Source organism: Oncorhynchus mykiss, chromosome 15, assembly GCF_013265735.2.
Source record: "Oncorhynchus mykiss isolate Arlee chromosome 15, USDA_OmykA_1.1, whole genome shotgun sequence".
Taxonomy (NCBI): Eukaryota; Metazoa; Chordata; class Actinopteri; order Salmoniformes; family Salmonidae; genus Oncorhynchus; species Oncorhynchus mykiss.
In genome coordinates, this window is record NC_048579.1 from 43,819,975 (window position 1) to 43,839,014 (window position 19,040).

Consider the following 19,040-nt stretch of genomic DNA (forward strand, 5'->3'; position numbering starts at 1 on the left):
ATTCCTTATAATTAAAAAAAATAAATAAATAAAAAAAAGTAAGTACTTTTTCCACCACTGGATGTGGCTGGGGGTTAAAGCATTTGTTTCACATGACCCATCAATTTAGTGTGTCTGTGTAAGCGTCATCTAATATCAAATATTTCTGTCTGGACGCTTGCTGTTTACCTGACATGTTTCCTTATTGTAGGCTCACTGTTCAGCACATGACCTCATGTGAATCCTTAAAGAGATGGGTGGGGCTGGCCTAGGAGGGTGTGAACAATGCTGAATGAGTGTAGACAAAGGAGAGCTCTCCAGTAGGTACCAAAACATTCAATAGCTCCTTTCCTCAAAAGTGAGTTTACAAGTGTAGCAATTTTCAAAGCAATACCAAGAGAATACCAAGAGTGTGCAAAGCTGTCATCAAGCTAAAGTGTGGCTACTTTGAAGAATCTAAAATATATTTTGACTACCACTTGTCATTTCATAGTTTTGATGTCTAATAAAGAAAATGTGTCCAAACATTTGACTGGTACTGTATACTGTGGTGTGTGTGTGTGTGTTGGAAAAGGTTAGACTCACAACACAACATTCAGGTAATTTCTTTATTTAAAAACTGTGTACTGTGTAAAAAAAAAAAGTGCATCATTCTCTTCTAAGGTAAAACACAGATGTTCTTTGTCTGTCTGGGCTTAATGATATAAACACTAGAGCCCATAGATGATAACTGAAGATTACAAAGTTTCATTAAACCTGTAACATGACATCTCAGGTAACACTAGCATTAGAGCGCATTCAAAGACAATGTAAAAAAATAAAGCACTTCATTTTTTTTTAAATCAGAAGAGTAGACATTGTTGAAAATGTTTTAGCATTTTTTTGCTTCATAATTTAAAAAGCTAAAGTAAACAAATAGTTTAAGTTCAGAGTGAAAAGACTTGAACTGCATCGGTGTTAAACCGAAATTACACCCGGAGATGCCTGTCAACGGTGTGAAATTTGCTTGCGAGAGGCCAGCGTCAATTCACATATACTGCGTAGCGTATGCCAACGGAATCGTCATGATAATCCATAATAAACAGTTGTAATTGTTATGTTCGCTATATAGCACCTGGGAACTATTTTTGTGTGTTCCTTTTGACTCATCTTAGATGTCCTATGGGAGCCACCGTACCTGCCTGCACAGGCTAAAAAATTGTTATTCATGAACATAAGGAGAGTTGTAGCTAATAAACCCGAGCAGTCTATAAGGAATTTAGCTAGTTCGTTCTTCCTACATAATAGTATTCTCTCTTGAAATCGCAGTTCCTCGAGTTTCCCAGCCGTAGTCTGCCAAGGCCTGGGGTCTCCAGCAGGTCGATCATGAGCTACCAGTAGCTCGCAGCTCACCTATGAGTAGCTAACCAAACAATTCTGAAAGCATATGCAATTTTTTATCTGTTCCATCGCAAACTGTCATAAACAAATCTCCCAATTATCCGACACTGCAAGCTACCACCTATCTAAACAACTCAACATTGACATTATCCCACCCCTTGTTAGCCACTATTGGCATAAAGAATTAAACCTTCACAATATCTGCCAATTAATTTCCGGTAGTATTGCCCGTATGTCAACTGTATATGGTGTGGCGCGTTTGTCAATCACTCCGTGTGTAGCCAGGTGATGCGATAACCGTCTTGTGGGCTGACAGTAGGCTCACCAGGCAGAAGTTTATCATAAGTAAATATATCATTTGGATCTATTTGTTATTTACAAATTTTGCCATTAAATGAGCAGCAGCAGCAGTACAGAACCATCGCCAGACTGGCACATTAGACGGCACATTCCTTACTCGCTAGATGCACAATAAAGGGGAAATCTATTTGTCGTCGCCCCCCCCCCCCCCCCCCCCCCAAAAAAAAAAAGGTATCCTGATGTGATTTAACCATTGACATGTCCTCAGAACAAACTTCTCTATGAACAATTGTAATTTTGAGAGTAAAATCAACATCTTAAACCAGAAAATAGTAAACAGAGAAAACTTATTTTGGGAAATTGAAAACATAATTTTGGAGAAAACATATCTGACTTCATAGGTCTCCCCTTAGAGTTGTTTATTAATCCTTATTTTACCAGGTATATTGACAGAAAACAGTGCACTACTTTCTCTTATACACTAAGGACCAGAGGAAGAGTTGAATGGGAGAAGAGAAGCGACATGTTACATTTTTCTTAAAGTAACTCAGGCTAGAAAAAACTTTGGAGACCCCTGGCCTAGGCTATATGCCCGTGATCAAAATTCTATGCATTTGTTTTCAAATATGTATTGGCAGTTAAACTGATCAACACTGAATAGACACTTTTTAACTATACATTTCACATTTCCAGACATAACGATGCAAACAGTCTATTTTCTGGCAATTTATTTGCTAATTTTACCAGCATTGCTTCTTGTAGATGTGGAGAGAAATAGACTTGCTTTCTAAACTGATGTGTAATGACACCGTTGAGGCCCATCTGTTGTCTCTCATTCTCTCCCATGCATTCTATTTCCTGGGTGAATTAAAGCGCGAAAAAACGTTGGGCTTTTGTCAACAGTCTGCAGTTATATGCTCTCTACAGTTCACTGTGTAACATAATCTTCTAAGTCACTAAAACTAAATGAACTGAGTACTGGTAACTTACAAAAAATGTGTTGCTTTAATTTAATGAGTCAAGGCAATCAGTTTTTCAAATAATTTGAGTTAACAGAATTATGTTTTACGGTGATAGGTCTGAAAACAGGCCAATCTGTGGAGATGAGCATGATTATAATATTAGTTTTAATCAACTGCAAATGTCATGTAGGTACTGTTGCTCTCAGTAAAGCCAAGATGAGGATTTTAAACAAAGAAAATATATGTTTGCATTTTCAGTCATCTCAACTATGGCTGTACTAACACAGTCATATCAGTGTGATTAAGTATTCAAAACACTCACAGCAATTCAGTGTTATACAGCCATTCAGAAAGATGTTGATAATATTTCAGGCAAGTGGCTTAGTTAAACCTTACTATATATATATTCTGTAAAGGCATTATACACGACTGCATATAAGATCTTAAAACCTTTACTAATGGCTCTAAGGGCAATAAGCTCCCTTTTTTTGAGAACTACTGAAACTCGAATCAGAGTTAGAACATGAGCGTTGCTGTGGACACACACTGCTTTTGGGGGTTCAGAGTGGACACAGTTCTAAATCAAAAATGGTGGTTGTAAGATTACCACTCTAAAGATATCTCCTATGCTTTTAATTTATGGCAGCAGTGTGTGTATATGTATCTCAAGACGCCTTGGGCCAGATATTGTAAATGTTTGCAACTAAACAACTTGAACAAAAACTAGGTATATTGAAAAGTGCAGGTGCAAATGTTGAGTAAGTCTGGGCCTGTGTGTCAATAGCATAGCTTTATAGAGGGATGTTAGTCACATTAATCAGAAAACAGACAGTTTAGTCAGCATACAGACAGGTCTAGAGGCACTCCGTTGTGGGACGCCTTAGTATCAGTGTTTTAAACAAACATGATTCGTGGTGGAGCTAAATGGGTAAATGGGGTACACACAGGAGGGGCTAAAGGGGTACAGGTGAGGAACAATAAACACATGATCACAGTTTCAGAATAAAAGATCAAACAGGCTCTGGTTTTGCCATTGCCCGAGATTCACACTTTAAAAGAAAAAAGGGACATATTAGTAGTTGAAAATCAGTACATTCTTGAATCATGCAGTAGCACCACAATGTTGTTGATGAGGTCACTTCTTTTTGCTGCTCTCTCACTTCCTCCTCCGTCCGCAGTATATACCCTGGCAGTCGGCGACCCCTGAAGGACCATTCACAGCACAGCATCTCAGGGCCATTTGATCAGATTAACATACAATCAAATAAGAATATTTACAGTATAGCAAGGGTGGAACAACATGTATTATGCACAGTGGTGTCCGAAATGACTGACAACGGCCCCAGGACCAGTGGAAGGAAGCAAAATAGCCCCATAACTTCAATGATCCACCACCATATTCATAGTCTGTTGATATGGGGTTATTTTCTGGTTATGCATTCTCATTTCAACACCAAGCTCACCACTGGTGTACGTGGCCAAAGAGCTCTATTTTTATGTCATCCAACAAATGGAAACGCCTGGAGTTTGCTAAACGGCATTTGGATTGGAACTGTGCTTTTGTCAGATGACATGAAAATAGAGCTCTTTGGCCACGCACGCCAGTGGTGGGTTTAGTATCGAAATGAAAGCAGAAAATAATCACATACCTACTGTCAGGGACGGACTGGAACAAGAATTCGGCCCTGGAATTTCATCCTCACCAGCCTACATCACTGTGCGCACTACCAACTCATCCCAAATGTTTACATATTTTATTTTTTACCTTTTAACCTAGGCAAGTCAGTTAAGAACACATTCTTATTTATTTATATGCAGTACAGTACCAGTCAAAAGTTTGGACAACACCTACTCATTCAAGGGTTTTTCTTAATTTTTTACTATTTTCTACATTGTAGAATAATAGTGAAGACATCAAAACTATGAAATAACACATATGGAATCATGTAGTAACCATAAAAGTGTTAAACAAATTAAAATATATTTGAGATTCTTCAAAGTAGCCATCCTTTGCCTTGATGACAGCTTTGCACACTCTTGGCATTCTCTCAACCAGCTTCATGAGGTAGTTACCTGGAATGCATTTCAATTAACAGGTGTGCCTTGTTAAAAGTTAATTTGTGGAATTTCTGTACCTTCTTAATGCGTTTGAGCCCATCAGTTGTGTTGTGACAAGGTAGGGGTGGTATACAGAAGATTGCCCTAGTTGGTAAAAGACCAAGTCCATATGGCAAGAAGAGCTCAAATTAACAAAGAGAAACGACAGTCCATCATTACTTTATGACATGAATGCAGAACATTTCAAGAACTTTGAAAGTTTCTTCAAGTGCAGTCGCAAAACCCATCAAGCGCTATGATGAAACTGGCTCTAATGAGGACCGCCACAGGAAGGGAAGACCCAAAGTTACCTCTGCTGCAGAGCACAAGTTTATTTTAGTTAAATGCACCTCAGATTGCAGCCCAAATAAATGCTTCACAGAGTAACACAAGTAACAGACACATCTCATCATCAACTGTTCAGAGAAGACTATGTGAAACAGGCATTTTTATTGAACAAGGCAGTTAAGAACAAATTCTTATTTAGAACCCTAACAACGCTGGGCCAATTGTGCGCTGTCCTATAGGACTACCAATCATGGCCAGTTGTGATACAGCCCGGAATCTTACCAGGGTCTGTAGTGACGCCTCCAGCACTGAGATAAAGGGCCTTAGATTGCTGCACCACTCGGGAGCCCTTCATGGTTTAATTGCTGCAAAGAATCCACTACTAAAGGCCACCAATAAGAAGAAGTGACTTTATTGGATAAAGAAACACAAGCAGTGGACATTAGACCGGTGGACATCTGTCCTTTGGTCTGATGAGTCCGAATTTGAGATTTTTGGTTCCAACTGCCGTGTTTTTGGGAGACAGGGTTGGTGACTGGATGATCTCCGCATGTGTGGTTCCCACCGTTAAGCATGGAGGAGGAAGTGTGATGGTGTGGGGGTGCTTTGCTGGTGACACTGTCAGTGATTTATTTAGAATTCAAGGCACACTTAACCAGCATGGCTACCACAGCATTCTGCAGCGATACGCCATCCCGTCTGGTTTGGGCTTAGTGGGACTGTCATTTGTTTTTCAACAGGACAATGACCCAACACACCTCCAGGCTGTGTAAGGGCTATTTGACCAAGAAGGATTGTGATGAGTGCTGCATCAAATGACCTGCCCTCCACAATCCCCCGACCTCAACCCAATTGAGATGGTTTGGGATGAGTTAGAACATAGAGGGAAGGAAAAGCAGCTAACAAATGCTCATCATATGTGGGAACTCCTTCAAGACTGTTGGAAAAGCATTCCAGCTGAAGTTGGTTGAGAGAATGCCGAGTGTGCAAAGCTGTCATCGAGGCAACATTAAAATATATTTAGATTGGATTAACATTTTTTTGTTGTTGGTTACTACATGATTCCATATGTGTTATTTCATAGTTTTGTGTGTCCAAACTTTTGACTGGTACTGTACATATAAAACATTTTGTACTAAAAAATCACTCATATTGGCCCGTCGGCCACTTGTTGCCGACCTCTGCTCTACCCTGCCCTGCCCCTACACACCTTAGTTGAAAACAGGCAGTAGTGCTGACACATAACAGTACAGTACAGTGTTTAGCAACCATTTCTGTACCAGTGACTGGCGAGATATTGTCCTCATCTTTTCTAACCAGGTTATTTTTTAAAACTAATACAATGTGTAAAAACACTACTGGCGATACAACTCACCGCTATTAACTGTGCCTCTGCTCTAGCCATTTCGTTTCCCTTCCTGTTGTGTTGTCTGTCTCAGCGACTTCTCTGCTTGTAACTCTGTGCTTCTTTTTGTTCTCTGTCTGTCAGCCTGTCTGCTTTAGCCTTATACGTTACAAAAGCCAAGCTAATGACTTAAGGCCGGTTTATAATTGGTCTAACGACATGTCTGTAGACAATTTAGAATGCGAGTCAAACTCTGGTGGAATGTCTGTAGGCCGTCTCTGCAACTGTCGGTTTCCTTTTTGCACAGACATTAAAAAAGTTTACGCCTCTGCGACTGACACCATGTCGTTGCCATGGTTACCGGACATCCACAGCAGCCAGACCAAATCCTCCTGTGACCAAACAATGCATGAGTTCTAAAGATCTCTAAAATAATTACCTACTGTTATTTATTCACACTGTTGCAGTAAGCTATTTTCTGTAAGCTCGCCATTACCTTGTAAATAATGTTGTGGATTTATTTTCCTGTAATAACGAATAAAAAGTAGCTTAAGTTGTCAGCTATACTCTGGTCATTATTTGAACTGGCTAGCCAACTAGCTAGCTAACTAGTTAGAAATGAACCAAAGCATTGTTTAGAAAATTGCTTTTAGTTGCCTGGCTTGCTAGGTTGACATTTACTAAATTAATTTGGTTCAGAAGTAAGTTGTTTAATCTTTTCCGGCGTGTGTGCTCCATCCATATCTCAAAGCCATATCAAATATCTTGGTTGTATTAAGTTGTTATTAAGCTGAATAGTGAGAGTTGAGAAATTATACATACAGAAAGCTGAGACCCTGCTCTCTTTGACAGGGACAAGGGGACGAAGCTTCCAAAGGTGTGTTTTTCCCGCAATTGCATTTTTAAATGTTTTACGATCAGAACGCATTTTTCTCTCAATGCATTGGGGAAGAGGAGAGTGGTTCGCTTATCACAGCAGCATACTCCAGCATAACAGGCACAGGGGCAGGGCAGACACTTTCATTACAGGAATAATTAGGATAATGCCCTTTACTGTTAGCCATGAAGTTGAGTGAGGTTACAATATAGTGCTCTTTCTACGTTTATAGGCACCCTTTCTGTTTTTTACGATTCATGATCTTGGCTGTCTAACTAATGATGGAGTCGGAGCAGGTCTCTTTGCTGATGTCGCATTTGACTTTGAATGTTAGTTTGCGTGACTTCAGCTCAGCCTATCAGAAAACCGTGCTGGTCCATCTTGGTATGGGGGCTGGCCGTTGCCTACTGATCAGCCAAAGGCTTATTATATAAATTGTAAAAAAAATGGCCCAAAAAACTGTTCCATGGCCGCCAGCCATGTCACCTTTTTTAGTTCACCTTTTTTTAACTAAGCAAGTCAGTTAAGAAAATTCTTATTTACAATGACGACCTAGGAACAGTGGGTTAATTGCCTTTTTCAGGGACAGAACGACAGATGTTTTAAATGTTCCATTTTTCTATAAAACCAATATGGTGGTGGATCTTTGAAGTTATCGGGCTATTTTGCTTCCACGTGTCCTGGGGTCCTTGTTAAGGTCATCATGAACTTTACCCAGTACCAGGACATTTTCCCCAAAATTTGGTCACCTCTACCAGGCGAATTCTGTACGGAGTAATGGACTAAGATCCCTCCCAATGTGTTCTCCAAAAAATAAAACATCCTCGCAAGGTGAGGTATTGAAAGCTATTAAAAACAGAGGTTTCAACCATTTTGACCACTACCTTTTTGAGAAAAAATGGATCACCTGTTAAACAAAATCTATTTCTGTGAGCTATTGTATTAGTATAAAATAATATAATTTCAATTTTTTTTGAGCACACAGTATAGCTCATCTTTATCAAGTAGGTAAATCATTTTGGACCCCACTGTATAGTATTTACAACACAAGACATTGTGCTCTGGTGTTGTTGTTTACCTCTGTAGCTGCGTGCTCCCAGGAAGCCTTGCATGGCTGTGTATTTGGCTGCCTTCTGTGCCTTTGCTGGAAGAGTAGAATAAGACAAGGAGGTTCATCTATTTAAACCTTATGTGTCCACTACAGCTCAGGAATGCCAGAAACATGTCTATTTCATGTATCAGGTGTTGTGCCATAAGTTTTGACTCAATTCATAACTAATCAAAATGAGACCTAGTCCCTAAAAGACAAAAAAATAGCAAACTATTTGCGAGTCTTTGAGCTGATATTGTGTTTCATTATGTTAATCATTCTGACTCAGTGAGGTGCTAATCAAGATTAACATGTGTTAATTAACTGTGAGCAAGCGGGAGTGAGCATGCACACATGTGTATTTGTGCTTACATGTGCATTTGAGTATCAGGACAGTAATTGATTATAATATGTGAAGCGGAATGTCTTACATTTCTGCCCTGACTGTCCCGCTTCTCCTACTCCGTAGCCTCCTAGAGGAGAAGAAAAATAACAGGAAATAGAGAAACCCACATCAGTCATAATAAACAGCTGATCATTCCTACTAAACTGACTATTTAATCTGTTCATTTTTTTGTCAGGCATTTGTTAACATAATAAATAAAGGACTGACATCTCTGCAACATCAACGTTTATAAAACCCAAAGACTTTTGACTCTCAGAAAATTGTATACTAAAGCTTTTCCAACATCTTTTTTCATACCATGGGAGAACATAGTGAATATAAACTCATGTGAGAGGTCTCTATAGTAAAACTCCTTAACATCTTCTAGCATACACAGTGGAGGATTACACTTAGAACTATTGAGAAAAGTGCATTGATATGGTGTCGCAACAATGTTTTACGACACCTTGGCTGTTATTTAGATATTTCACTATTGACTATTTTGAAGCAGAGATGAATTGGTATTTGTGAATTGACATTGTAGTCTCGGTCCTAATTTGTGTGCTCTACATCACCTCTGGCCGCATGGCAAATGGCCCAATACAATGCTCAAAGGTCAGTCAGCCCTTCCCTGTCAAGAGGCCAAATTCTCTCTCTACAGTATCCAGAGGACTTACCATTGGAAGGTGTGATATAATAATAGTAAGGATTCATGTTTGGTATCTATCTGAAACTTGTTCACTGAGGGTAACTCTGATGCTATATGGATGTATGATCTCTGTGGTAACGTGTATATGTTCAGTGTGTACTCTCGACGCCATAAGCAAGGATCTCTTTTGTCCTCTTGGGAATTATCGCTCTCCCTCACCCCCTTAGGTGATCACATATACAGTAACTTCAGAATGTATTCATACCCCTTGACTTATTCCACATTTTGTTGTGTTACAGCCTGAATTCAAAATGTATTAGATTTTTTTTTTTTCTCACCCACGTACACACAATACCCCATACTGACAAAGTGAAAACTAGAAATGTTTGCAAATGTATTGAACATAAAATACAGAAATCTCTCATTTACATTAGTTTCACACCCCTGACTCAATACTTAGAAGCCCCTTTGGCGGCCATTACAGCTTTAAGTCGTCTTGGAAATGTCTGTATCAGCTTTGCACATCTGGATTTGGGGATTTTCTTCCATTCTTCCTTGCAGATTTTCTCAAGCTCTGTTAAGTTAGACGGGGGAGTGGTGGTGCACAGCAATCATTAAGTCTTTCTAAAAATGTTCAATGGGATTCAAGTCTGGGCTTTGGCTGGGCCACTCAAGAACTATCACATTCTTGTTCTGAACCCATTCCAGCGTTGCTTTGGCTGTATGCTTAGGGTCATTGTCCTGTTGGAACGTAAATCTTCGCCCAAGTCTAATGTTGTTTGCACGCTGAAGCAGGTTCTCATCAAGGATTTGCATTTATTTGGCTCCATTCATTGTTCCCTCTATCCTTACCAGACTCCCAGTCTCTGCTGCTGAAAAGCATCCCCATAACATGATGCTGCTACCACCATGTTTCACGGTAGGGATGGTGTTGGAAGGTTGATGAGCTGTATTCTGCAGACATAGCGCTTTGCATTCAGGCCAAGGAGTTACATTTCAAAGAGTTACATTTTTGTCTCATCAGGCCACAGAATCTTTTGTCTTATGCACTCAGACTTTCACGTGCCTTTTGCAAACTCCAGGCGTGCTGTCATGTGCGTTTGTCTCAGGAGCGACCTCTTGTCTTGCCACACTCCCATAAAGCCCAGTTTGGTGAAGTGCTGTAGAGACTGTTGTCCTTCTGGCAGGTGCTCCCGTCTCAGCCAAGAAACTCTGTCGTTCTGTCAGAGTGGTCATTGAGTTGTTGGTCACCTCCCTGACCAAGGTCCTTCTTGCCCGGTTGCTCAGTTTGGTTGGATGTATGTGTGTGTGTGTGTGTGTGTGTGTGTGTGTGTGTGTGTGTGTGTGTGTGTGTTTAACACAGGACAGGTCAGTTTGTGTAACTAAAGAACAGCTCCTTAGAGCCAGCATGTTTGAATTCAGAACCATAGTTAGCAACATGTTCATAACACTTGCACTGTTAAAGCTCCATGGCCTTTGCGGTGTTGCTCTCTCACCTGGTTGATAGCCAGCTCCACCCTGGGAGCTATAATAACCTGGTTGATAACCAGCTCCACCCTGGGAGCCATAATAACCTGGTTGATAGCCAGCTCCACCCTGGGAGCCATAATAACCTGGTTGATAACCAGCTCCACCCTGGGAGCCATAATAACCTGGTTGATAACCAGCTCCACCCTGGCAGCCATAATAACCTGGTTGATAGCCAGCTCCACCCTGGGAGCTATAATAACCTGGTTGATAACCAGCTCCACCCTGGGAGCCATAATAACCTGGCTGATAGCCAGCTCCACCCTGGGAGCCATAATAACCTGGTTGATAGCCAGCTCCACCCTGGGAGCCATAATAACCTGGTTGATAGCCAGCTCCACCCTGGGAGCCATAATAACCTGGTTGATAGCCAGCTCTACCCTGGGAGCCATAATAACCTGGTTGATAGCCAGCTCCACCCTGGGAGCCATAATAACCTGGAAAGAGCACACAGTAAACAAGCCATCTAGCCTGCACTAAACAAGCAGAGGCTACAGAGAATACCAACACATGGGATGTATGTTCCTACCCCCCTTGGTAGTTCACCTTGTACCTAACTCCAGGTACACCCTATATTTACACCCCAGGTAACTAACCTGGTACTCCTCCTCTTCGCCCGGTAGCTCCAGCACCAGGTACCCCACCTGCTCCACCACCTGGAGAAGAGGTACAGGTGTGTTAGGGTGTGTGTAAGATAGAGGGGAGTTCAACAAGGGTGCTGTTTGCGGTGAACAATTTCAGTTCAACAATTTGAATTACCATTCCAAAATGTTACAGTAAAGCTGCAAATAGCAAATCTTAGTATGGATAACTGTGACTTTTTACCAGCAATATTCAAAGTGCAAATTACTTTGCTATTATTACTGCGTAGAAACCCTACACAGCCACATTATTATAGCAGTTTAAACCCGAAACAGATACTTATGTTCGCCAAACAATGACCTTCCCATATCAAATAAATATAAAGAATTGGCCCGAAAATATATTTCCAAATGTATGTATTACAAATATATTTACGTTTCAAAATTGCCAAAGAAATACCTTATTTGGCAAAACATTTATAATTCACATGTATCCTAAAATGCATCAAGGTTATATACAAAACATATGGAATGTTTCCCTTCTTAAACGCCCCTATGGACTAACACAGGTAAACTGGACACACCTGAAGAACAGATTGATTGTAAATTCAAAAGCGCCAGAAGGCCAGTGAAAAGGTAAGCAGGTGTCTAGTCATCATCAGTTGTAGCTACACCAAGACCCTGAACAGTTAACTACAGAGGGGATACAAGTATGTTTCCTTCCATACCTGGTCCAAAGAGAGCTCCACCCGAGGAGGAGGAGCCATAACCTGATTTGTTTGGCTTCACTGCACCCTGTCCGGCTCCACCTGGTCCATAACCACCAGGCCCAGTCCCATAGCCATCTGGTACGGCCCCAACTCCTCCCTGGCCAAGTCCAGTCCCAGCACCCCCTCCTGGTCCATAACCACCAACAGTTCCACCACCAGGTCCAAATCCAGCTCCAGGACCATAACCACCGGGGACACCTCCACCACCACCAAGCCCAGATCCAGGCACTCCACCCTGGCCTACTCCAGTCCCTGCTCCACCTCCTGGCACACTTCCCTGGCCAGCTGCTTGTCCTCCTCCAATGGTACCACTTAGCATACCTGTCAGTGGAAGAACTTCATCAGCAAAAAGATTATTCCTAGCGAGAATTAATGGAACTTCTAAAAAGATGATATACTCACCATATTTACGAGCTTTTGCATTTGCGTCATACCCTGCAATACAAAACAGATATCACAAATTGTTTGCTCTAAAGTGCATTTTTCTGAGTGGAGAGGTGTATAAATAAATACAAAGAGATGATCTCTATTGATCCACACTTAAAAGCAGTTATTTTCAGTACCTCCAGCTCCAGTTCCCTGTCCAGCCCCAGCTCCAAGTGGTCCATAGCCACCTGGTCCGGCCCCGGCTCTTCCCTGACCAAGTCCGGTCCCAGCACCACCTCCTGGCCCATAACCTCCATGGGTTCCAATGCCAGGTCCATACCCAGCACCCGGACCACTACCGCCACCAAGCGCAGATCCAGGCACTCCTCCATGGCCTAGCCCAGTACCTGCTCCCCCTCCAGGCACTCCTCCCTGACCTAGCCCAGCCCTTGCTCCCCCTCCTGGCACTCTTCCCTGGCCAGCTGCTTGTCCTCCTCCAAGGGAACCACTTAGCATACCTGTCAATGGAAGAACTTCATCAGCAAAAAGATTATTCTTAGCGAGAATTAATGGAACTTCTAAAAAGATGATATACTCACCATATTTACGAGCTTTTGCATTTGCGTCATACCCTGCAATACAAAACAGATATCACAAATTGTTTGCTCTAAAGTGCATTTTTCTGAGTGGAGAGGTGTATAAATAAATACAAAGAGATGATCTCTATTGATCCACACTTAAAAGCAGTTATTTTCAGTACCTCCAGCTCCAGTTCCCTGTCCAGCCCCAGCTCCAAGTGGTCCATAGTCACCTGGTCCGGCCCCGGCTCTTCCCTGACCAAGTCCGGTCCCAGCACCACCTCCTGGCCCATAACCTCCATGGGTTCCAATGCCAGGTCCATACCCAGCACCCGGACCACTACCGCCACCAAGCGCAGATCCAGGCACTCCTCCATGGCCTAGCCCAGTACCTGCTCCCCCTCCAGGCACTCCTCCCTGACCTAGCCCAGCCCTTGCTCCCCCTCCTGGCACTCTTCCCTGGCCAGCTGCTTGTCCTCCTCCAAGGGAACCACTTAGCATACCTGTCAATGGAAGAACTTCATCAGAACAAAGATTATTATTCTTTGAGAGAATGAATGGAACATCTAAAAAGATGATATACTCACCATATTTACGAGCTTTTGCATTTGCGTCATACCCTGCAATACAAAACAGATATCACAAATTGTTTGCTCTAAAGTGCATTTTTCTGAGTGGAGAGGTGTATAAATAAATACAAAGAGATGATCTCTATTGATCCACACTTAAAAGCAGTTATTTTCAGTACCTCCAGCTCCAGTTCCCTGTCCAGCCCCAGCTCCAAGTGGTCCATAGCCACCAGGTCCAGCCCCATAACCTCCAGGACCAGCTACGCCAGGACCAAAACCAGCCCCAGGCCCATAACCTCCAGGCCCAGCACCATAGCCACCAGGTCCTGCCTCTGCTCCACCTGGTCTGGCTCCACCTGGTCTGACCCCAGCTCCTCCCGGCCCTGCTCTACCTGGTCCATAGCCACCAGGTTCAGCCCCATAACCTCCAGGACCAAGACCAGCCCCAGGCCCATAACCTCCAGGCCCTGCACCATAGCCACCAGGTCCGGCCTCTGCTCCACCTGGTCTGACCCCAGCTCCTCCCGGCCCTGCTCCACCTGGCCCATAACCTTTATGTCCGGCACCATATCCACCTTGCCCGGCCCCAGCCCCACCTAGTCCGGCCCCGGTTCCTCCTGGTCCATAACCAACTGTTCCGCCACCATAACCACCAAGCCCATCTCCAGCTCCAACAGCTCTCCCATAGCCTGAAACAGAGGGGACAGTGAATTCACAGACACTAGGATACATTTTTATTTTCACACATTATGTAAATGTGATGTGACATTATTAAAAATATATGTGACAATGTTTCTGCCATACTTTTAGGTGGTTTTCCAGTGCCAGTTCCTGTACCAGTTCCAGCACCTGTGGGGTATCTGCTACCAACTCCACCTGGTATATATCCACCTGGTCCAGCTCCACCTTGACCTCCACCCACTCCTCCTGGTCCGGCTCCTATGGCACCCAGGCTGCCAGCTCCACCCAGACCTCCACCAACACCACCGGCTCCAGCACCTCCAGTCTTGTATGGCTTGGATCCATATCCTCCAGGCCCAGCCCCTGTCCCGTAGCCACCTGGCCCAGCACCATAGCCACCTTGCCCAGCACCATATCCACCTGGCCCAGCACCATAGCCACCAGGACCAGCTCCAGCCCCATAACCACCTGAACCAGCACCATAACCACCGGGTCTGGCCCCATATCCACCGGGTCCAGTGCCATATCCTCCAGGACTGGCTCCGTATCCGCCTGGTCCGGCACCATATCCTCCAGGACGTCGTCCTCCTGCTCCAAATTGGCCAGCACCATATCCTAAGTGGAGGAGAGAGAAATTACATGGATGAGCCTGAAGCAGATAAGAAAGAAAATGCAGACAGCTGAAAGAATGCTCAAAGGTACGTTTGCCCGGCTTCCCTGAGCCCAGTCCTTCTCTAGCCCCAGTTGGGTAACGTAGACCTGAGAAACCAAGCCTGTGATTAATGCTCTAATAAAATTAACATTATGTGTGTGAACTCCTTTCAGACTGAATGGGGAATGACTTTAACATACCTCCACCTGGCAGGACTCCACCAGCTCCGTAGCCTGCAGAGAGAATAATTACCATAATGAAAACATCAGGACAATCATCTTGTTGTGGTGTTGAGTTGAAACCAGAAGTCTTGTTTGGTTTATCTGGTTTGCAGTCATGGCTTACTTTTTCCTGGTTTGGGGGTTCCAGCTCCTACATCACCGGCACCACCAGACCCAGGGACCAGAGCTGCTCCTCCAGCACCTCCTGCACCCAGACTGCCAGCCCCACCTGCTCCATAACCTAAAGTTGCAGAGACCAACAGATCATTAAAGTGTCATCTTAATCTTCACTTCGTTGACAGTGACAGCCCTATATAGTCTTGTTATAGTAGCTTTTAAACTGTACCTTTGGGTGGTTTGTCACTACTGCCTGGTCCTGCACCTCCTCCAGGTTCTACTCCTGCTCCTCCACCTCCTGAACCTCCAGCTCCCCCTGTACCGTTAGGACTTCCTCCCACTCTAACTGCACCACCGTCTTTCCCCCCTGCTCCTCCCGGTCCTCCTCCTCCTTTACCATCACCATCTCTTCCTACTCCGCCAGATCCACTGCCTGCTCCTCCTGCACCATCAGGACCTCCACCAACACCACTTGCTCCTCCTCCTGCATCTCCCTCTCCTTCACCAGGTGTATCTCCTCTTGGAGCCTTCAGAGGTTTAGCTCCAGGTAGAGTCCCCCCTCCAGTGATATCACCGTTAGCAGCACCTGTAGAACCAATCAGGGGATAGAGGTTTCAGACCCAAACCTTGCCAGACTGATCGATGTGGAACACAGAATACCACGATCGTAACTGCTGCAATTGTCTCTTGTTAATAACTTCTTATGGCTGGGGGCAGTATTGAGTAGTTTGGATGAATAAGGTGCCAGAGGTGCCCAGAGTAAACTGCCTGCTCCTCAGTCCCAGTTGCTAATATATGCATATTATTAGTATATTTGGATAGAAACACTCTGAAGTTTCTAAAACTGCTTGGAAGATGTCTGTGAGTATAACAGAACTCACACGGCAGGCAAAAACCTGAGAAAAAATTCCAAACAGGAAGTGGGAAATCTGAGGCTTGTAGTTTAACGCAGACCCTATTGAAGATACAGTGGGATATTGGTCATCTTGCACTTCCTAAGGCTTCGACTAGATGTCAACAGTCTTTAGAAACTTGTTTGAGGCTTCTACTGTGAAGGGGGCCGAATGAGAGGGGAATGTGTCAGAGGTCTGCCAGCAGCCACGAGCTGGTCATGCGCATTCACATGAGAGGTAGCTCCCATTCCATTGCTTTTCTGAAGACAATGGAATTCTCCGGTTGGAATATTATTGAAGATTCATGTTAAAAACACCCTAAAGATTGATTCTATACATCGTTTGACATGTTTCTACTGACTGTAATGGAACTTTTCGACTTTTCGTCTGCTCGCGCATCATGAATTTGAATTACTGGGCTGAACGTGCTAAAAACAAGGAGGAATTTGGACATAAATGATGGACGTTATCGAACAAAACAAACATTCATTGTGGAACTGGGATTCCTGGGAGTGCATCCCGATGAAGATCATCAAAGGTAAGTGAATATTTATAATGCTATTTCTGACTAATGTTGACTACCCAACATGGGGATATTTCTTTGGCTGTTTGGTCTCTGAGCGCCGTACTCAGATTATTGCATGGTATGCTTTTTCCGTAAAGGTTTTTTGAAATCTGATACAGCAGTTGCATTAAGGAGAAGTGTATCTAAAGAGCCATGTGTAATAGTTGTATCTTTCATCAATGTTTATTATGAGTATTTCTGTGAATTGATGTGGCTCTCTACAAAATCACTGCATGTTTTGGAACTATTGAACATAACACGCCAATGTAAACAGATTTCTGGATATTAATATTCACTTTATCGAACAAAACATACATATATTGTGTAACATGAAGTCCTATGAGTGTCATCTGATGAAGATCATCAAAGGTCAGTGATTCATTTTATCTCTATTTTTGCTTTTTGTGACTCCTATCTTTGGCCTGAAAAATGGCAGAATTTTTCTGTGACTTGGCGGTGACCTAACATAATCGTTTGTGGTGCTTTCGCTGTAAAGCCTATTTGAAATCGGACACTGTGGTGGGATTAACAACAAGATTAGCTTTAAAATGGTATAAGATACTTGTATGTTTGAGGAATTTTAATTATGAGATTTCTGTTGTTTTGAATTTGGCACCCTGCATTTCACTGGCTGTTGTCATATCGATCCCGTTAACGGGATTTCAGCCCTAAGAAGTTTTAATAACCTTTCTTTTAACAGTTTCATTCAGACAGTCTTAGCTGATATTTCATGTTTTAAGTTTTACGGGAGATTATTTTGGTGAAATCATGTACACGATGAAACCATCACCTGCTTGTCTTTCTTTAGAGGGTTTTCCGCCGGCACCAATACCGATGCCTGTTTCCAGACCTAATGAAGATAAAGGACTTAAAATGACATTACCTGTACACATAGCATAACTGTTAGTCAAGCATGACTGAAGGCTATAGGGGTGGAGCTTGATTTGGCATCTACAGTACCTTCAGAAAGTATTCAAACCAATTCACTTATTCCACATTTCGATTTTGTTACAATCTGAATTTAAAATTGATTAAAAAAAAAAATTTCAATCTCACCCATCTACACACAATACCCCATAATGACAAAGTGAAAGCATGTTTTAAGACATTTTTGCAAATGTATCTCTTTTACATAAGTATTCACAACCCTGAGTCAATACTTTGTAGAAGCACCTTTGGCAGTGATTACAGCTGTGTCTTTTGGGGTATGCCTCTTTCTACCCCTGGATTGTGCAACTTTTACCATTATTCTTTTCAAAAATATTAAGCTCTGTCATATTGGTTGTTCATTATTGCTAAACAACCATTTTCAGGTCTTGCCATAGATTTTCAAGTAGATTTAAGTCAAAACTGTAACTCGGCCACTCAGGAACATTCACTATCTTCTTGGTAAGAAACTCCAGTGTAGATTTGGCCTTGTGTTTTGTGTTATTGTCCTACTGAAAAGTGAATTAATCTCCCAGTGTCTGGTAGAAAGCAGACTGAACCAGGTTTTCCTCTAGGATCTTGCCTGTGCTTAGCTCCATTTCCTTTCTTTTTTCCAGAAAACTCCCCAATCCTTAACGATTACAAGCATATACCCATAACATGATGCTGTCACGTTCTGAACTTAGTTCTTTTGTTATGTCTTTGTTTTAGTATGGTCAGGGCGTGAGTTGGGTGGGTTGTCTATGTTCTTTTTTTCTATGATTTGGGTTTTCTGTGTTTGGCCTGGTATGGTTCTCAATTAGAGGCAGCTGTCAATCATTGTCCCTGATTGAGAACCATACTTAGGTAGCCTGGTTTCACTTTTGAGTTGTGGAGGATTATTTTCCGTGTCAGTGTTTGTGCCACACGGGACTGTTTAGTTTGTTTTGGTATTTCACGTTGTTATTTTGTAGTTTAGTGTTCATGTAAATAAAGTATCATTATGGACACTTACCACGCTGCATATTAGTCCGATATCTCTTACTCCTCCTCAGAAGAGGAAGAAGAAACTCGTTACAGATGCATCCACCACTAGCTTGAAAATATGTAGAGTGATACTCAGTGTCACGTTCTGACCATAGTTCTTTTGTGTTTTCTTTGTTTTAGTGTTGGTCAGGACGTGAGCTGAGTAGGCATTCTATGTCTAGTTTGTCTATTTCTATGTTTGGCCTGATATGGTTCTCAATCAGAGGAAGGTGTTA

The 19,040-nt window shown here is 42.7% G+C and overlaps 1 protein-coding gene across 7 annotated transcripts in view; it reads right to left on the reverse strand.

The window, feature by feature from the left end:
* Positions 1–573: 573 nt before the first annotated feature.
* Positions 574–19,040, reverse strand: part of LOC110490110 (fibroin heavy chain) — a 66,381-nt gene continuing 47,914 nt past the window's right edge. For 4 of the 7 annotated variants that reach the window (XM_036944404.1, XM_036944405.1, XM_036944407.1 and 1 more), the window contains 16 exons: positions 17,663–17,722; positions 15,644–16,000; positions 15,422–15,538; positions 15,277–15,309; positions 14,548–15,039; positions 13,923–14,432; positions 13,762–13,794; positions 13,357–13,677; positions 13,196–13,228; positions 12,794–13,114; positions 12,633–12,665; positions 12,189–12,551; positions 11,476–11,535; positions 8,750–8,791; positions 8,307–8,372; positions 574–3,824 (listed from right to left, as the gene is read on the reverse strand). In XM_036944404.1, coding sequence (XP_036800299.1) covers positions 3,778–3,824; positions 8,307–8,372; positions 8,750–8,791; positions 11,476–11,535; positions 12,189–12,551; positions 12,633–12,665; positions 12,794–13,114; positions 13,196–13,228; positions 13,357–13,677; positions 13,762–13,794; positions 13,923–14,432; positions 14,548–15,039; positions 15,277–15,309; positions 15,422–15,538; positions 15,644–16,000; positions 17,663–17,722 — 2,888 coding nt within the window. In that variant the 3' untranslated portion in view covers positions 574–3,777. The remainder of the gene's footprint in view (positions 3,825–8,306; positions 8,373–8,749; positions 8,792–11,475; positions 11,536–12,188; positions 12,552–12,632; positions 12,666–12,793; positions 13,115–13,195; positions 13,229–13,356; positions 13,678–13,761; positions 13,795–13,922; positions 14,433–14,547; positions 15,040–15,276; positions 15,310–15,421; positions 15,539–15,643; positions 16,001–17,662; positions 17,723–19,040) is intronic. The other 3 variants (XM_036944410.1, XM_036944409.1, XM_036944408.1) reach the window with 1 other exon arrangement.